Source organism: Galeopterus variegatus, unplaced genomic scaffold (assembly GCF_000696425.1).
Source record: "Galeopterus variegatus unplaced genomic scaffold, G_variegatus-3.0.2 Scaffold10894, whole genome shotgun sequence".
Taxonomy (NCBI): domain Eukaryota; kingdom Metazoa; phylum Chordata; class Mammalia; order Dermoptera; family Cynocephalidae; genus Galeopterus; species Galeopterus variegatus.
Genome location: NW_007737005.1, coordinates 29,009 through 43,987, shown reverse-complemented (window position 1 = coordinate 43,987; position 14,979 = coordinate 29,009). Strand labels below are relative to the sequence as shown.

Genomic DNA, 14,979 nt, shown 5'->3' with positions numbered 1-14,979 from the left:
ACCGAGTTCTCAGACTCTCCTATGAATCAGATAGGGAGGCACAGACACGCAGGCTTATTTAGGAAATACTGTGAGATAAGAAGTGCTTTACCAGTCACTGGCTGCTCATGTAGCTCAAAGTATCTATTCCTTCCCATTATTCAATTTGTAAATCAATCTCCAAGGGGAAATTATGACACAGGATATTCTAACTACAGGCAGCAGGACACAAGATTTTCCTTAGGAAGACAGTTCTGAACCTCACAGGTGTATCACAGGTGGGATCTACCACCACGCTGCCCTCGTTTTACTTGGCACAGACATTGCAAAAAAAGGTGAATCCAGACTTCTCCACATGTGGGTGCACAGACAGCTCCTAGGTCCATGTGAAATGACAACAGAGCAACCCTGAACACCTTAAATAACTCAAAGGACAGTTGAGATAATTCCCAGCATGACTGCACACCCACGGTTTCCACTTATCCTGGTTCAAACGAACCTGAACATCTCTCACTCACAAAACCCCCATGTGGTGCTCACGGAAAACATTTGGGAACTACCAGATCGTCCAAAAAAAGGATGTTCATATGTTCATAGGAGGGACATCTGGTCTACCTGAGAGCATAAGGGCCAGATACAGCCAGAGTCCTAGACTCTAAAGAAACACCGTGAGGGTTGTGGGCAGGTGTTCAGAACGTAAGACTAAACATTAGTACCTGAAAACATGACTCCAGGTATACAAGAAGGGCCCTATACCTTCACATCCAGCCCCTCCTGGCCCAGCCACGGGTAGGAAAATGCGAGGTGAAAGGACAAAAGGCTTTAGGAGTGAAGTCTAACGGCAAGAGCACCAGGGTCTGTTGGGGCTGTCAGCCAGTCCCACCATCACCTCCAAACAAGGCTACACTGGTACCCACAGAGGACTGACCTGTGACATCCAGGCGGAAGGAGACCCTCTGGCCCCCAGCCTCGCAGCTGTACTCCCCGGCATCTGCCTTCCCCGTCTTCTGCACCACCAGCCGCCGCGTGCAGCCCGTGGCCTCCACGTGCACCTTTGAGCTCGAGCTCAGCTTCTTCCCGGCCTTGTGCCACGTCACCTCCATCTGGGCCTGGGCCACCTCGCAGCTCAGTGTGGCACTGGCCCCCGCTTCAGCCTTCACCTCGCTGTGTGCCGCCTGCTCCTTGGCGAACACCACCTTGGGTTCTAGGGATAGAAAGGAACACACAGGACCAAAGTCACATCTAAGTCAGGAAGGCCACACAGGGGGAAGAAGTCCTGAATGAGGAGGCAGGAGGATAGAAAGTTCTCCAGGCCCTGCAGTGGCACTGTGACCTGGAGAAGCCCCACCTCCTCTCAGCACAATGACCACAATGTGTCTATCCTGCCCCTGCTCCATGAGTCATCCTAGGCAGGGTGCTGTGAAAGGTCCCCGGAGCACAGGCTCCTCTGGGGAGGGACTGGGTCATGACACACGCACACCTCTGCCTCACTGAGGCTGCAGCATCTCTGCATGTGATAGCACAGGACACATTGTTACCACAGCACCGGAGTGTCCCCAAGGCCCCACACTCCTGTCTGCACTTAGTGCTGTCAGCTGCAGGCCTCTGGTGGAAGTGCCTGCACCTCCTGTGGCTTCTTCTAGTGCGTCNTGTTTGTGAAAACAGCATCCTTTCTCTGCACCTCACATTAGCACCACAGAAACAACAAAAATGGAGGGGGTGTGGTTATACTCAAAGCTGTTTGTGAGCTCACTACTCCGTTCTTCTGGCCTGTTGATGTATTCCCGAGGCCACACTGAACCACCACGCAGGCCGCACAGGAGAGCATGCGCAGGATCTGTGCACTGACCCAGCAGGAGCCAAGGCTGCCCACTGCACACTCACCTGCATGGATATGTATTCCTGCCTTTAGACCCAGTTATCTGAATTGCTGTGTATTGAATTATGTCCCACAAAACTCAGTGAAGCTTGAATTGTGCCCCCCAAGTTTTAAGTACGAGAAACGTGTCCCCCACTGTGACTTATAAGAGGTTAGGAAATCCAGGGGGAAGGGAAGAGGAATAGAGAGATTGGATAAGGGGCATAAAAAGTAAGTATGATTTGTAACAATGAATACGCCAATAAAAAATAAATTTTAAAAAAGAGGGTAGGAAATCCTACTACGGTGATTGAAAGGCAGGGCCTTGAAGAGGTGATTAGATTGTGGGACCATGCCCTAGTGAATGGATTAGAAATGGTGGTGGAGGGCCTGGTTCTCAGGACTTTAAAAGAAGAGGGAGGGGAGTCTGTCTTTCTATCTCTTGCTCCCTGTGCTCCACCATTTTCATAATGTGACCCTCTGCCGTCACTGATGTCACCACTAAAGAAAGCCTCTACCACGTGTTCCCTGGACTTTGGACTTTTTAGCCTCAGAAGCTGTAAGGAATAAATTTTGTTTTCTTTATAAATCACCCAGTTCCAGGTATTTTGTTATAAGCAACAGAAATGCATTAATACACTGCGGCTTTATTAAAAGTCTTGACACCTGATGCAGCGAATGCCCTCTCTTTGTTCTTCAAGAGTGGTTTGGCTCTACTTGGTCTTTGCAATCAAATGTCAATATTCTCACACCCAAAGAGATCTAGTCTTAGGATTCTGACGGACTGAATGTCTTCTGGTCTTCTGTAGATCTCTGTCCATTTATTTAGATCTTCTTTGCTATGTCTCAACAATGTTTAACTGTGGAATATACTATAAAGCAAATGTACCTCACAGGGCCTGGTTTTCCAAAGCCTTGCAGGTTCAAATATTGACCTTACAAAGGACAGCAAATTTTTCTACTACTATTCCATTTTCCATCTGCTTGTCTCTAGTTCCTAAATATAAACGTGTTCTCTGTAATTTCATTTTTGTATGCAGTAATCCTCCCCAAATCTCTTACTAAGTCTAAGAATTATTTTTTTGGATTTTTCTAAATTGGTAATCATATCGTTTTTCCACGTTCCAAGTTCCATTTTTTATTTTTCCAAGTTTTGCAGCATTTATTTTCCTCCTAACTCACTGTACTTTACTATGTTGAGTGAAGTGGTGACAGTCAGCACATATCCTCCAATCTCCTGCTCTTTGTTTCTTTTCTGCACACATTGGAACAAAAGAATGGATCTACATTTTGCCACATGTGGGTGCACAGAGAGCTTCTATGTCCACGGGAAAGGTGGGGGGAAGACGGTCCCAGAACACATGAAACTCTGCAGGCAAAAGGAATGTCGGCTAAATCAAGCCTTTGTTAGCGGATCACTTAATTGCCTGACAGAATGTCATCTGACTTGTTTCTATTGAATGTTACCAGCTTCTGTTGGAAAACTTGTTAAACTGTACTTAGCAAAACCCCAGGTATGTCTCTTCCTGTAACTTTTTGGTCTGGAGAATAAACAGAGGAAGAGAACCCCAATTTGTGGTTAACTTCCCAAATGGAAGAAATGTCTCACGCTTGAGGAAGTTCTGGGATATCAACCCCTTTCTGGGGCTTCTCACTGCTCAAAAGAGATGGGCTTTGAGTAATCTTTGGTGGCTCCGTCACCCAGGGGAAAAGGGGTGACAAATCCGTGGGAGGCAAAGCAACATTTAATAATTTCCCCCCCATAGCATCTAAAGGACTTCTGTTACATGTGAAATTGGTGACAGTTAATCTACTACTATTCCATTTTCCATCTGCTTGTCTCTAGTTCCTAAATATAAACGTGTTCTCTGTAATTTCATTTTTGTATGCAGTAATCCTCCCCAAATCTCTTACTAAGTCTAAGAATTATTTTTTTGGATTTTTCTAAATTGGTAATCATATCGTTTTTCCACGTTCCAAGTTCCATTTTTTATTTTTCCAAGTTTTGCAGCATTTATTTTCCTCCTAACTCACTGTACTTTACTATGTTGAGTGAAGTGGTGACAGTCAGCACATATCCTCCAATCTCCTGCTCTTTGTTTCTTTTCTGCACACATTGGAACAAAAGAATGGATCTACATTTTGCCACATGTGGGTGCACAGAGAGCTTCTATGTCCACGGGAAAGGTGGGGGGAAGACGGTCCCAGAACACATGAAACTTTGATACCTCAAAGTTCAGTTGTGAGATAATTCCAAGTATAATTTTGTGGCTAAAACTTCCCCTTATCCTAGTAAAATGAAACTCAAAAATCTCGTGGTATGGGGAGCCCTCATGTGAGGTGGTAAGGGCATAGGCAATCTCCCAGGACATCCCCAGGTGACAGACATCTGGTCTACCTCAGCCCTCTGCAGCTGGTAAAGCCATGGGGCTACATACCCAGGAACATCAGTGGGTTCCGGCTGGTACTGGGAAGATGGAAGCACAACTCATGCTGTACGAGAAAGACCCTTCCCCTTCCCATATGTACCCCACCATCCCACTCCCTTGGCCAACCATATGTAGAATAATGGGAGATGCTAGGATGGGAGACTTGGAGTGATGAAGTCTAATGGCAATGGCACCAAGACCACCTCTACACAAGGCTAAGCTGGTACCCATGAAGAACTGACCTGTGACGTCCAGGCGGAAGGAGACTCTCTGACCCTTGGCCTCGCAGCTGTACTCTCCGGAGTCCGCCTTCCCCGCCTGCTGCACCACCAGCTGCCGTGTACAGCCCATGGCCTCCATGCACACCTTTGAGCTTGAGCTCAGCTTCTTCCCGTCCTTGTACCACGTCACCTCTGTCTCGGCCTGGGCCACCTCACAGCTCAGCGTGGCACTGGCCCCTGCCTCTGCCTTCACCTCACTGCATGCAGGCTGCTCCTTGGCAAATATTGCCTTGGGCTCTGGGAACAGAAAGGGACACACAGACTCAAAGTCACATCTAAGTCAGGAAGGCCACACAGGGAAGGAGTCCTGGATGGGTAGACAGGAGGGCGGAAAGTTCTCCAGGCCCTGCACTGGTTGTGTGGCCTGCAGGAGCCCCACCACCTCTCAGCACGGTGACCACAATGTGTCCATCCACTGTACCCCTGCTCCGTGGGTTGTTCCAGGCGGGGATGCTGTGAAAGGTCTCCAGGCACAGGCTCCTCGGGGAAGGACACGGATTGTGATACATGAGAACCTCCATCTCACTGAAGCGGTGTCTCCGTAAGTGACAGTGCAGGGTACTTTGTCCCCACAGTGCCTGAGTGACCCTGAGGCTCCACGCTCCTGCCTGCTCCTGGTACTGTCAGGGGGCCTCTGGTGGAAGCACATGCACCTCCTGTGGCTTCTAGTATATCATCCTGATGACTCACAAGGTGGGCACCTTCTGATATTTTTTTTATTAATGTTTGTTCATCTGTGTTGTCACTGTTCAAGACTTTTCCCCAATTTTCAATAGCGTTGACTTTCTTTTATATATTCATTTCAGGGTCTCTTTCTATGCTCAAATCCTAGGGCATTGACAATTATGTGACAGTCATGTTGTACTCACATTCCTTTTCTAAGTGGCTTACCTCTTCACACTCTTATGGTGTCTTCTGATGAATGAAAGTTTTTTATTTTAATGTACTCAAGTATATCAAGTTAGTTTCATGGTGGTTATTATTGATTGAATGGTGTCCCCCCAAAAGTTTGATGCGTCGGAGGCTTGGTCCCCATTGTGACTGTTAAGAGGGTGGGAAATCCTATTATGGTAATTGAAAGGTGGGGCCTTGAAGAAGTGCTTGGACTGTAGGACCACGCAGTAGTAAATGGATTAATATCGGTGATCACGGGCATGTGTCTGAGGGCTTTCAAAGTAGAGTGCATGGGGAACTGTCTCTCTGTTCTGCCATTTTCTGCTGTGTGAGACCCCTGGGTCACTGCTGCCACCACCAAGCCTCTCACTAGATGTGTTCCCTGGACTTTGGACTTCTCAGCCTCCAAAACTGTAAGCAATAAATTTAATTTTCTTATAAATCATCCAGTTCTGGGTATTTTATTATAAGCAACAGAATCAGACTAAGATAGTGGTTATTGCATTTGTGTTCTGTTTAAGAAATCATTCATAGGGCCGGCCTGTGGCTCACTCGGGAGAGTGCGGTGCTGACAACACCAAGGCCACGGGTTCGGATCTTTATATAGGGATGGCCGGTTCACTCACTTGGGAGAATGTGGTGCTGACAACACCAAGTCAGGGGTTAAGATCCCCTTACAAGTCATCTTTAAAAAAAAAAAGAAAGAAAAGAAATCATTCATCAGTGTCCTCAAAAACATCTATGATAATCTAAGAGTTTTATGGTTTTTTCTTCTATTCTAAGGTCTCTAATCCAACTGGAATTGACTTTGTGTGACTCACCCGTCCAATTTTTTTTTCCCCATATGGTTAAATGGCCCCAAAACTTTATAAAAACACCATGTCACCCCTTGCACAAGTCCCAAAGTAAAAAAAAAAAAAGAAGGAGGGGAGTTGAGTGGGGCAGTCCATTCACACCAGAGTGTGTTTCTGAGCTCCCTGTTCTGTTCCTTTGGTCTGTCCATCTATCCCTGCAATGAGACACCATTGTCTTAATTACGGTAGCTACATAATAGTCCTGACTCTGGCACAGCAAATGCTCACCACCTTCGTTCTTTTTCAAGTGTATTGGTTGTACACAGCCTGGGTAATCTGCTCGTAAATTTTCAAAAAAAGAACAATATTTTGTATTTTGATTGGGATTAGACATCTTTGTTTCTTTCATGGATTTCTATCCATTTATTTAGATCTTCTTGACTATCTCTCAAAATTTATATACCAAAATGGCTAATAATCCTCTCTCCCCATATTCTCTTTGTATTAAAAAAAGCAAATAAAAGCACCTTTTATTAGATTTGGAATTAGAAACATGACTTTTGATGCTATTGTAAATCTTTTAAAATTTCATTTTCAACTGTTTGTTGCTAGTATATAGATATAGAAGTGTTTTCTCTATATTGATTTTTTATACAGTAAACGTTTTCAACTCTCTTCATAAGTCTAATAATTTATCTTTTGGATAAACAATTATTAACTGTGAATCCCACTTTTCCAAACTTTTATGTCATGAACTGGTGTGCTAATTTTACAACACAAATACATGAATTGGAACAAATGCTTTATTCTGCATTTTGAGGTAATTACTTTATATTTTCTTTCAATCTGTTAAGGTCATGCACTATATTGACTTGCTAATGTTTCTAATGTTTCAAAAGCCTTTCACTATCAGACTATGACCTTCTTCATAGTGTATTATCCTCTTAATATATTGCTGAATATATTTGAATAATATTTTGTTTAAATTTTGCCCTTGATATCCATAGTAGACTGGCTTGTGATTTTAATTCCTCCTACTTTTCTTATCAGATATTGGCATCAATGTTATGCTTTATAAATTAAACAAATCGAAGAGAATATCTCCTTTTCCTATTCTCTAAAAGAATCTCCCTGAACCTGGAATAATTTATTTGCCGAATATTTGTTATAATTTAGCAGTAGAATTATTTGGCTTAGATATTGCTCAATGAAAAGATTTTTTGTTACTAGTCCGATTTATTTTATTTAAAAGTTACAGAACTATTTGAGTTTTCTATTTCTTCATATGTTACACTTTATATGCTTTTCTAAGAATTTGGTCAGTTTGTCAAACTTTTTCATATTTATTACCATAAAAGAATTTGTCCTATTCTCTTAAAATATTTTGAAAAGATACATAGTGGGTTTTTTGTTATCTATGTACACCCACAAACCATTGCACACTGACACAATACCAAACTGTTATGTGGTGGCATCTAGCGGTCAATGTGGGACCACAGTCCACCCCTCTCTGATGTTAAAGCTCAGTTAAGGAAAAGAAAATAAATTTAGTTTCAGATTTCTTTATGAACCAGCTAGGGAGAGGCACAGGCACAAATTAATTATTGAAAATTGCTCTTACATAAATACAGCTTTACCAGTCAGAGCTACGACTACAGGAACTCAGTTTTATCAAATCATGCCAATGAAGCTTAAGCTATTTATTCCTTTCCATTTCTAAATTTATAAATCAAACTCCAAGAAGAATTCTGACACAGAATGTTCTAACTGAAGACAAAAGGAAAATAATATTTGCCTTCAAAAGATCATGTCAGGGGGCCGGCCCAGTGGCGCACTGGATAGTGCGCCGCTTGGGAAGCGCTGCAGCGCTCCCGCCCGAGGGTTCGGATCCCACATACAGACCGGTTCCCGCTCACTGGCTGAGCGAGGCGCGCGAGCAACACCAAGGGTTGCGATCCCGTTGCCGGTCCCCGGTCCGGTACGGGGGCAACACTGAGGGTTGCAATCCATTGCCGGACACGGAAAAAGACAAAAGACAAAAAAAAAAAAAAAAGATCATTTCAGGGCCGGCCCGGTGGCGCACTGCTACAGTGCGCCGCTTGGGAGCACGGTGGCGCTCCCGCTGAGGGTTCGGATCCCACATACAGACCGGTTCCCGCTCACTGGCTGAGCGAGGGGCGGGCGCAGCACTGAGGGTTGCGATCCTGTTGCCGGTCCTGGTCCGGTACAGGTGCAACACTGAGGGTTGCGGTCTGTTGCCGGACATGAAAAAAGACAAAAAGGAAAAAAAAAAAAAAAAAATCATTTCAAATCTCACAGGTGCGTATCTACCAATCTCTGCTGTCTGTTTACTTTGGACAGACACTGCAACAAAACATGGCTCTAGATTTTGCTACATATGGGTGCATAGATAACTTCTAGATCCATGTAAAAGGAGGGAAAAGTGTGCAGAACACCTAAAACTTTGATAATCCATGGTTCAGTCTTGTGATAATTCCACAGATGATGGGGTGACTGAAATATCTCCTTATCCCAGTGGAATGATATTCAAACATCTCTCACCAAAACAGCCTAAGGGAGAAATTCGCATATCTCCACATGAGAGATGACTGGTCTACCTCAGACCATAAGGACCAGGTAAAGCCAGATATCCAGATCCAAGGAACACCAGGAAGATTCTGAGAAGATGCTGGGAACTTGTGATTGAGCATTACGAGCTGGAAACACAACTTGAAGTTTACAGGAATGGCTCCTCTTCCTCTGGACACGCCCTTCCCATCCAGCCTCCCTTGACCCAGCCATGGATATGAAAATGGGAATTGGGAAAATAGGGGACTAAAGAGATGAAGGCTCGTGGAAAGACCCCATGGTCCGTTGGGGCTATCAGCTGTGCTCATCACTTCTAAACAAGGCTAAGCTGCTATCCACAAAGGACTGACCTGTGACATCCAGAAGGAAGGAGACCCTCTGACCCCTGGCCTCACAGCTGTACTCCCCGGCATCTGCCTTCCCCGCCTGCTGCAACACCAGCCGCCGCGTGCAGCCCGTGGCCTCCAGGTGCATCTTCAAGCTTGAGCCCAGCTTCTTCCCATCCTTATACCATGTCACCTCCGTCTGGGCCTGGGCCACCTCACAGCTCAGCGTGGCGTTGGCCCCTGCCTCGGCCTTAACTTCACGGTGTGCTGGCTGATCCTTGGAGAACACTGCTTTGGGCTCTGGGGACAGGGAGGAACACATGGTCAAAGACACAAAGCTGGACCAACCCATTTTACAGGGACCAATGCTTCAGGGTTCAGTACATTTTCTCCTTGAGGCCAATGACGTCATGTGTCCAATGGGATGTTAGACTTGTGTCCACAGGCACAACGTCTCCCACTGTAGAGCGTCAAGAGTCCATTTTGGGCATGTCCTGACTTAAGAGCAACTTGAAGGCTGGAGGAAGATGACTACTCCTGCACCTTCAGGTTTATTGCCTTGGCCACATGACAGTCAGCTCTGCGTGGCAGGTCAGTGTTGTTCACTAGTGCGTCCCCAGAGATGGCACATAGTGTGTCCTCTACAAATGGTATCCTGAGTTTTATCTCAGCATAACTTATATAAAGTGCACTAATTTATTTGTACAGCTCAATAAACTTTAGGTGAATCTATCCCCATGTAACCAACACCTATCAACAAATAGAACAGTCCCAGCTCCCCAGCCACTACAGACTACTCCCCAAAGTAGACGCTGTTCTGACTGTTCCCAGCGTAAATTATCTTGCCTGGTCTTTGACTTCACAAGGATGGAATTAGGCATCATTATATACTCTTTGGGGTCTGTTCTCTTCCACTCAGCATGTCTGTAAGATCTAGCCACATTGTTGCGTGTAGCAGCAATTTGGGTTTTTGTCCTGCTGTATAGGATTTTGTTGTACGAACACCACAACTTATTTTTTCTTTTCCTCTTGTGGGTCATTCGGGTTATTTCCACTTTGGAGATACAATAAGTACATCTGCTGTAAACATTCTTATGTACATGGTACATGGAACTGCTGGAACATAGGTAGGCCTGTGTTTGGCTTTAGTAGATAATTCAAAACAATTTTGCAAAATGGTTGTATCAACTTCCACTCCCACCAGCAGTGTGTGAGTCCCAATTCTCCATGTCCTTCCCAACACCCAATATCATCAGTGTTCTTAGATTGTATATGTTCCATTCAACTCAAATACTTGGTGATAGTGCTAGTTTCTGCATCTCTACACATTTCTGCATCGGTAAGATGCCTTACTTTTAAAATTTAAAAAATTGTCCTTATTTTTTAGATTGGAAAGGCAATTTAATTACATTAGAATTAAAATAAATATATTAATTAATTACTAATACAATTTACACAGTCACCATTATATTTCTTGCTGTCTGCATAATATATTCAAATAAACACATCATGATGTTTAAAACACTCAAATGAATGTATATAGGATCTCAGAGATTCCATGCTGCTGGTGCAGTCATTCATTCATTCATTCATTCATTCTCACCACTAATGTCCATGGAGGGCCTACTCTGTGGGGCACTATGGTGGTATCTGGGATGCTGTGGTGAGTAACACAGACAGAGCACCTGTGCTCACAACCTGACATTTTAACAGGGGAAGACAACAAATATATAAACCATGAAGATGAGTATGTAATGCTACAGTGAGTGTTCTATAAAGTAAGACAGGGTGACATGCTGGTAGGCAACTGAGATTCACTGGTCAGGGCAGACCCGGCTAAGGAGTGATGTTTCAGGGACACCCAGCCCTGATAAAAGCTGAGGGGAAACACTCTAATGGAGACAGGAGTCCTCCTTCAGGAACAGGTGTGAAGTGAGCACAGAAGGTAATCAACAGGTAAGCAATGTCAGCTGAAGCTAAGAGGGTGCTGGAGAAAAGCCAGGGCAGTCTGAATGCCAGGAGGCCAAACCCTGAGAAGGGGAGCAGCACAGAGATGTGGGGCCACCTCAGCACCTGCCTTCCCCTTAGAGCACTACTGCCACTGGATATGGCATGACAGGGAAAACCAGGCAAAGAGCAAGGCACAGTGCTGCTACTAAGAAACAGGGAAACCAGTGATGTGGTTGACATCTTGTGTTGGTAGATGAAATTTGAGACCAAGGGGCCAAGTCTCCAGTGAAATGGGACAGTGTAGAATTGAGCCCCATACTCAGCCACTCTCCCCTCCAGATGTCTGATGAATTCTGAAGCTGCACAGGGCAGGAGGCTAAGAAGCCAAGCAGAAAAACTCTGAAAACTAGTTCAAACATTTCAGCATCTTGCATTACTGAAGAGACAAATATGAGAGTTGACGGTTGGCTGGGGGAGGGCCCCCTGCCCACACCTCAAGTCTCTGCAGGAACCCTTGGAGGACTATGCCCAGGATTGGTGGAAAACCAGAGTTGGACAACCTACATTAAACTGCAATGCAGCCTCAAGTCAGAACCGTCCCAGAATGAGTCCAAGTTCTTAGCGATCCCCTTCCCTTCTACCAAAGGAAAGAGTGTTCCTTTCTCTGGAATGAAATACCATTATCCACACTCAACAATTTTTTTTCTGATAGTCAGTTGAAAATTCTCTGGTATGCCAAGGTCAGGCCTAAATATTAGAAAACCAAAAAAAAAAAAAAAAGGCAATTATTACAGTTATCAAACCAAGGTACAGCCATGATTAAAATTTTAAAAAATATAAAAGGAAGAAAATTAATCAAAGATGAAAATTTTCACTACACAGAATTTATAGAATCTACAAAAAAATAATCTAATAGAAATTATAAAACTTGAAAACTCAAAAAATGAAAGTAAACACACTTCAAATGGGATTAACAGAAGATTAGATATAGCAGAACAGAGGATTAGTGAATTGGAATAGAGTGAAAGGAAATATCCAGACTAAAGCAAAGAGAAAAAAATGATTAAGCAGAGAGAGAGAGTCATATGATATGTGTCAGAAAATGTAAAAAGGTCAATAGAGTGTAACAGGAGTCCTGTAAGAGAAAGGAGATGGGACAAAACAGAGAAAGGCCAAGAATTCTGATGAAAGACAAAAACCCAAAATGTTCTACAATCCTAACCAGGATGAATACAAAGAAAAGCACACCAAGGTTCACCAAAGTAAAATTAATGAAAATCAAAGTCAAAAAGAAAATCTTAAAAGCAACAGAAGGAAAAAAAGATATATGACCCTTTCAGGAACCATAATGAATCTGACAGCTGATATTTCAAAAGAAAATATGGAAACCAGAAGACAACAGAATGATGTCTTTAAAATGTTGGAGGAGGTGCAGTGGAGGGAAGGGGTTGCTAAACTATAATTTAATACCCAGAGAAAATAGTTATAAGAGTTGAAGGTGAAATAAATATGTTTCCATACAAGCAAAAAAAAAAAAAGGGCCAGCCCGTGGCTCACTCAGGAGAGTGCGGTGCTGATAACACCAAGTCCACGGGTTCGGATCCCATATAGGGATGGCCGGTTCGCTCACTTGGGAGAGCATGGTGCTGACAACACCAAGCCAAGGGCTAAGATCCCCTTACTGGTCACCTTAAAAAAAAAAAGAGAATGTGTACCCGGGCATACATGCTAAAATAAATACTAAACACAAAGATCTTCAAGGAGAAAAAAAAAGTCCCAGAATATTGGGCATAAATCCTGACTGCAGTTTTCTAGGTGTGCAGACTTTGGTAAGACACTGAACTTCTTTGTGCCTTATCTTTAAATAGGAATAATTGGAATTTCTCTTCACAGAGTTATTGTAAAGTTTAAGCAAGTAAAATGACAAGAAGCACTTCACAAAATCCAGTCCCTCAGCATGTAATTGATACCTGCTAGCTGTTGTCCTACAGGGAGATTTGTGAGAAAACAGGCCACTAGGCAGCACCGCCACAAACACCGTAATAATTATCCTAAGGAACATACTAAAGACCTCAAGAAGCCCACCAGTGACGTCCAGGTGGAAGGAGACCCTCTGGCCCCTAGCCTCACAGCTGTACTCCCCAGTGTCTGCCTTCCCCGCCTGCTGCACCATCAGCTGCCGCCTACAGCCCGTGGCCTCCATGCACACCTTCAAGCTCAAGTTCAGTTTCTTCCCATCTTTGTACCATGCCACCTCCGTCTGAGCCTGGGCCACCTCACAGCTCAGCGTGGCACTGGCCCCCACCTCGGCCTTAACCGCACTGTGTGCAGGCTGCTGCTTGGCAAACACCACCTTGGGCTCTGGGGACAGACACGGGGGAGGACATGGTCAGAGGCTCTGCCCAGGTGAGGTTTCCAACTCCTGGTTCCTCACTAACAGGCTCTGGATCCCAGGCAAGCATGGGTCCTGCCACGGGATCCTCTGTGGTCTGGGTGCTCAGGCATGCTTTTCTTACCAACAGGGGTGCAAAGCTTGACCCCTCCTGGGCCAGTTTGGATCAATGAGAGAGCTGAGTGCCAGGCAAGGCCAGCAGGAGGGAGCTGAGTGTTGGGTGGGACCATCAGAAGAGAAATGGATGAGCTGTGTGGGACCTCCTGTCCCATGCTCAGTGACAGGGTGGACAGGGTAGAAGGACGTGAGGAGGGAAGGACGGATGCACAGACAATGATCACTAAGAGACCAAGCATGGGCTTGCAGAGCTCTAGGGACTGGCAAATAGGGACTGTGTGGGCAGAGGGCATGATCTCCTGTCACTGGATGTCCCCTTCCCACAGCCCCCATACACACCACAGAGGGTCATCAGATCAGAACTAAGAACACCTATGGTCATCACCCATCTGTCACCATTACCCTCTGCTCATCCCTCACCAGGAAACAAACCACGATTGGCTCAGCCACACCAGGACACACACTGAGGTGAGCTCAGCCCGTCGACCTGCTCTGGTCTTGCAAAACAACACTGCAAATATGGAAGCTGCTGGGCAGAGTTTGGGGCACTGATTCTGAAGCCCACAGACAGGGAGGATGCCAGGGCCCAACAGCACCTTGGACTGCTTACATGTGTCTCAGAATTTCAACCTGATGCTCAGGGGCCCCTCCCTCCATTCTGCCCACCCCTGGCACCCACCTGTGACATCCAGGCAGAAGGAGACCCTCTGGCCCCCGGCCTTGCAGCAGTACTCCCCAGTGTCCGCCTTCCCTGTCTTCTGCACCACCAGCTGCCGTGTGCAGCCTGCAGCCTCCATGCGGACCTTCGAGCTTGAGCTCAGTTTCTTCCCATCCTTGTACCATGCCACCTCTGTCTGGGCCTGGGCCACCTCACAGCTCAGCGTGGCACTGGCCCCTGCCTCAGCCTTCACCTCACTGTGTGCTGGCTGATCCTTGGCAAACATGACCTTGGGTTCTGGAATGAGGAGGGACACACAGAATCAGAGATAGACAATTGCTAGAACAAATGAGAGCACACCTTCCTGACCTCAAAACCCTGATGCCCCAGCCGTAAGACTGCCTTCCCTGGCTTTCTCAACACAGAGAACATCCCACTTAAAAGATGCATAAAGCAGAGAACACATTAGTTCTCAGAATCTGAAGCCTCCTGGTTCAATAATTTTCAGGTTGGTGTGTTACAATTCAGACCCTGATATCTGTTTACCAACTGTGATCCCATAATTATACAAAGAGAGGTACAATTTGTGGCCTGCACATCAAAGCACAGGCATTTTCAGTGATATTTCTTAGGTGATGTCAGCAGAACCAACAATATCCCTGAGTCACATGAAGGACACCTAGTGCAGCCTACAACTCCTAGCAGGCCAGTC

General features: G+C 45.3%; 1 protein-coding gene and 1 pseudogene across 1 annotated transcript in view; both read right to left on the bottom strand.

Annotated features, from left to right (window-relative positions):
* Positions 1-848: 848 nt before the first annotated feature.
* On the bottom strand, positions 849-5,068 carry LOC103610298 (annotated as a pseudogene).
* Positions 5,069-9,118: 4,050 nt separating this feature from the next.
* Positions 9,119-14,979, bottom strand: part of LOC103610297 (obscurin-like) — a gene marked incomplete at its 5' end in the record, with an annotated part of 34,853 nt that continues 28,992 nt past the window's right edge. The window contains 3 exons of the mRNA XM_008594494.1: positions 9,119-9,450; positions 13,186-13,461; positions 14,289-14,564. Coding sequence (XP_008592716.1) covers positions 9,119-9,450; positions 13,186-13,461; positions 14,289-14,564 — 884 coding nt within the window. The remainder of the gene's footprint in view (positions 9,451-13,185; positions 13,462-14,288; positions 14,565-14,979) is intronic.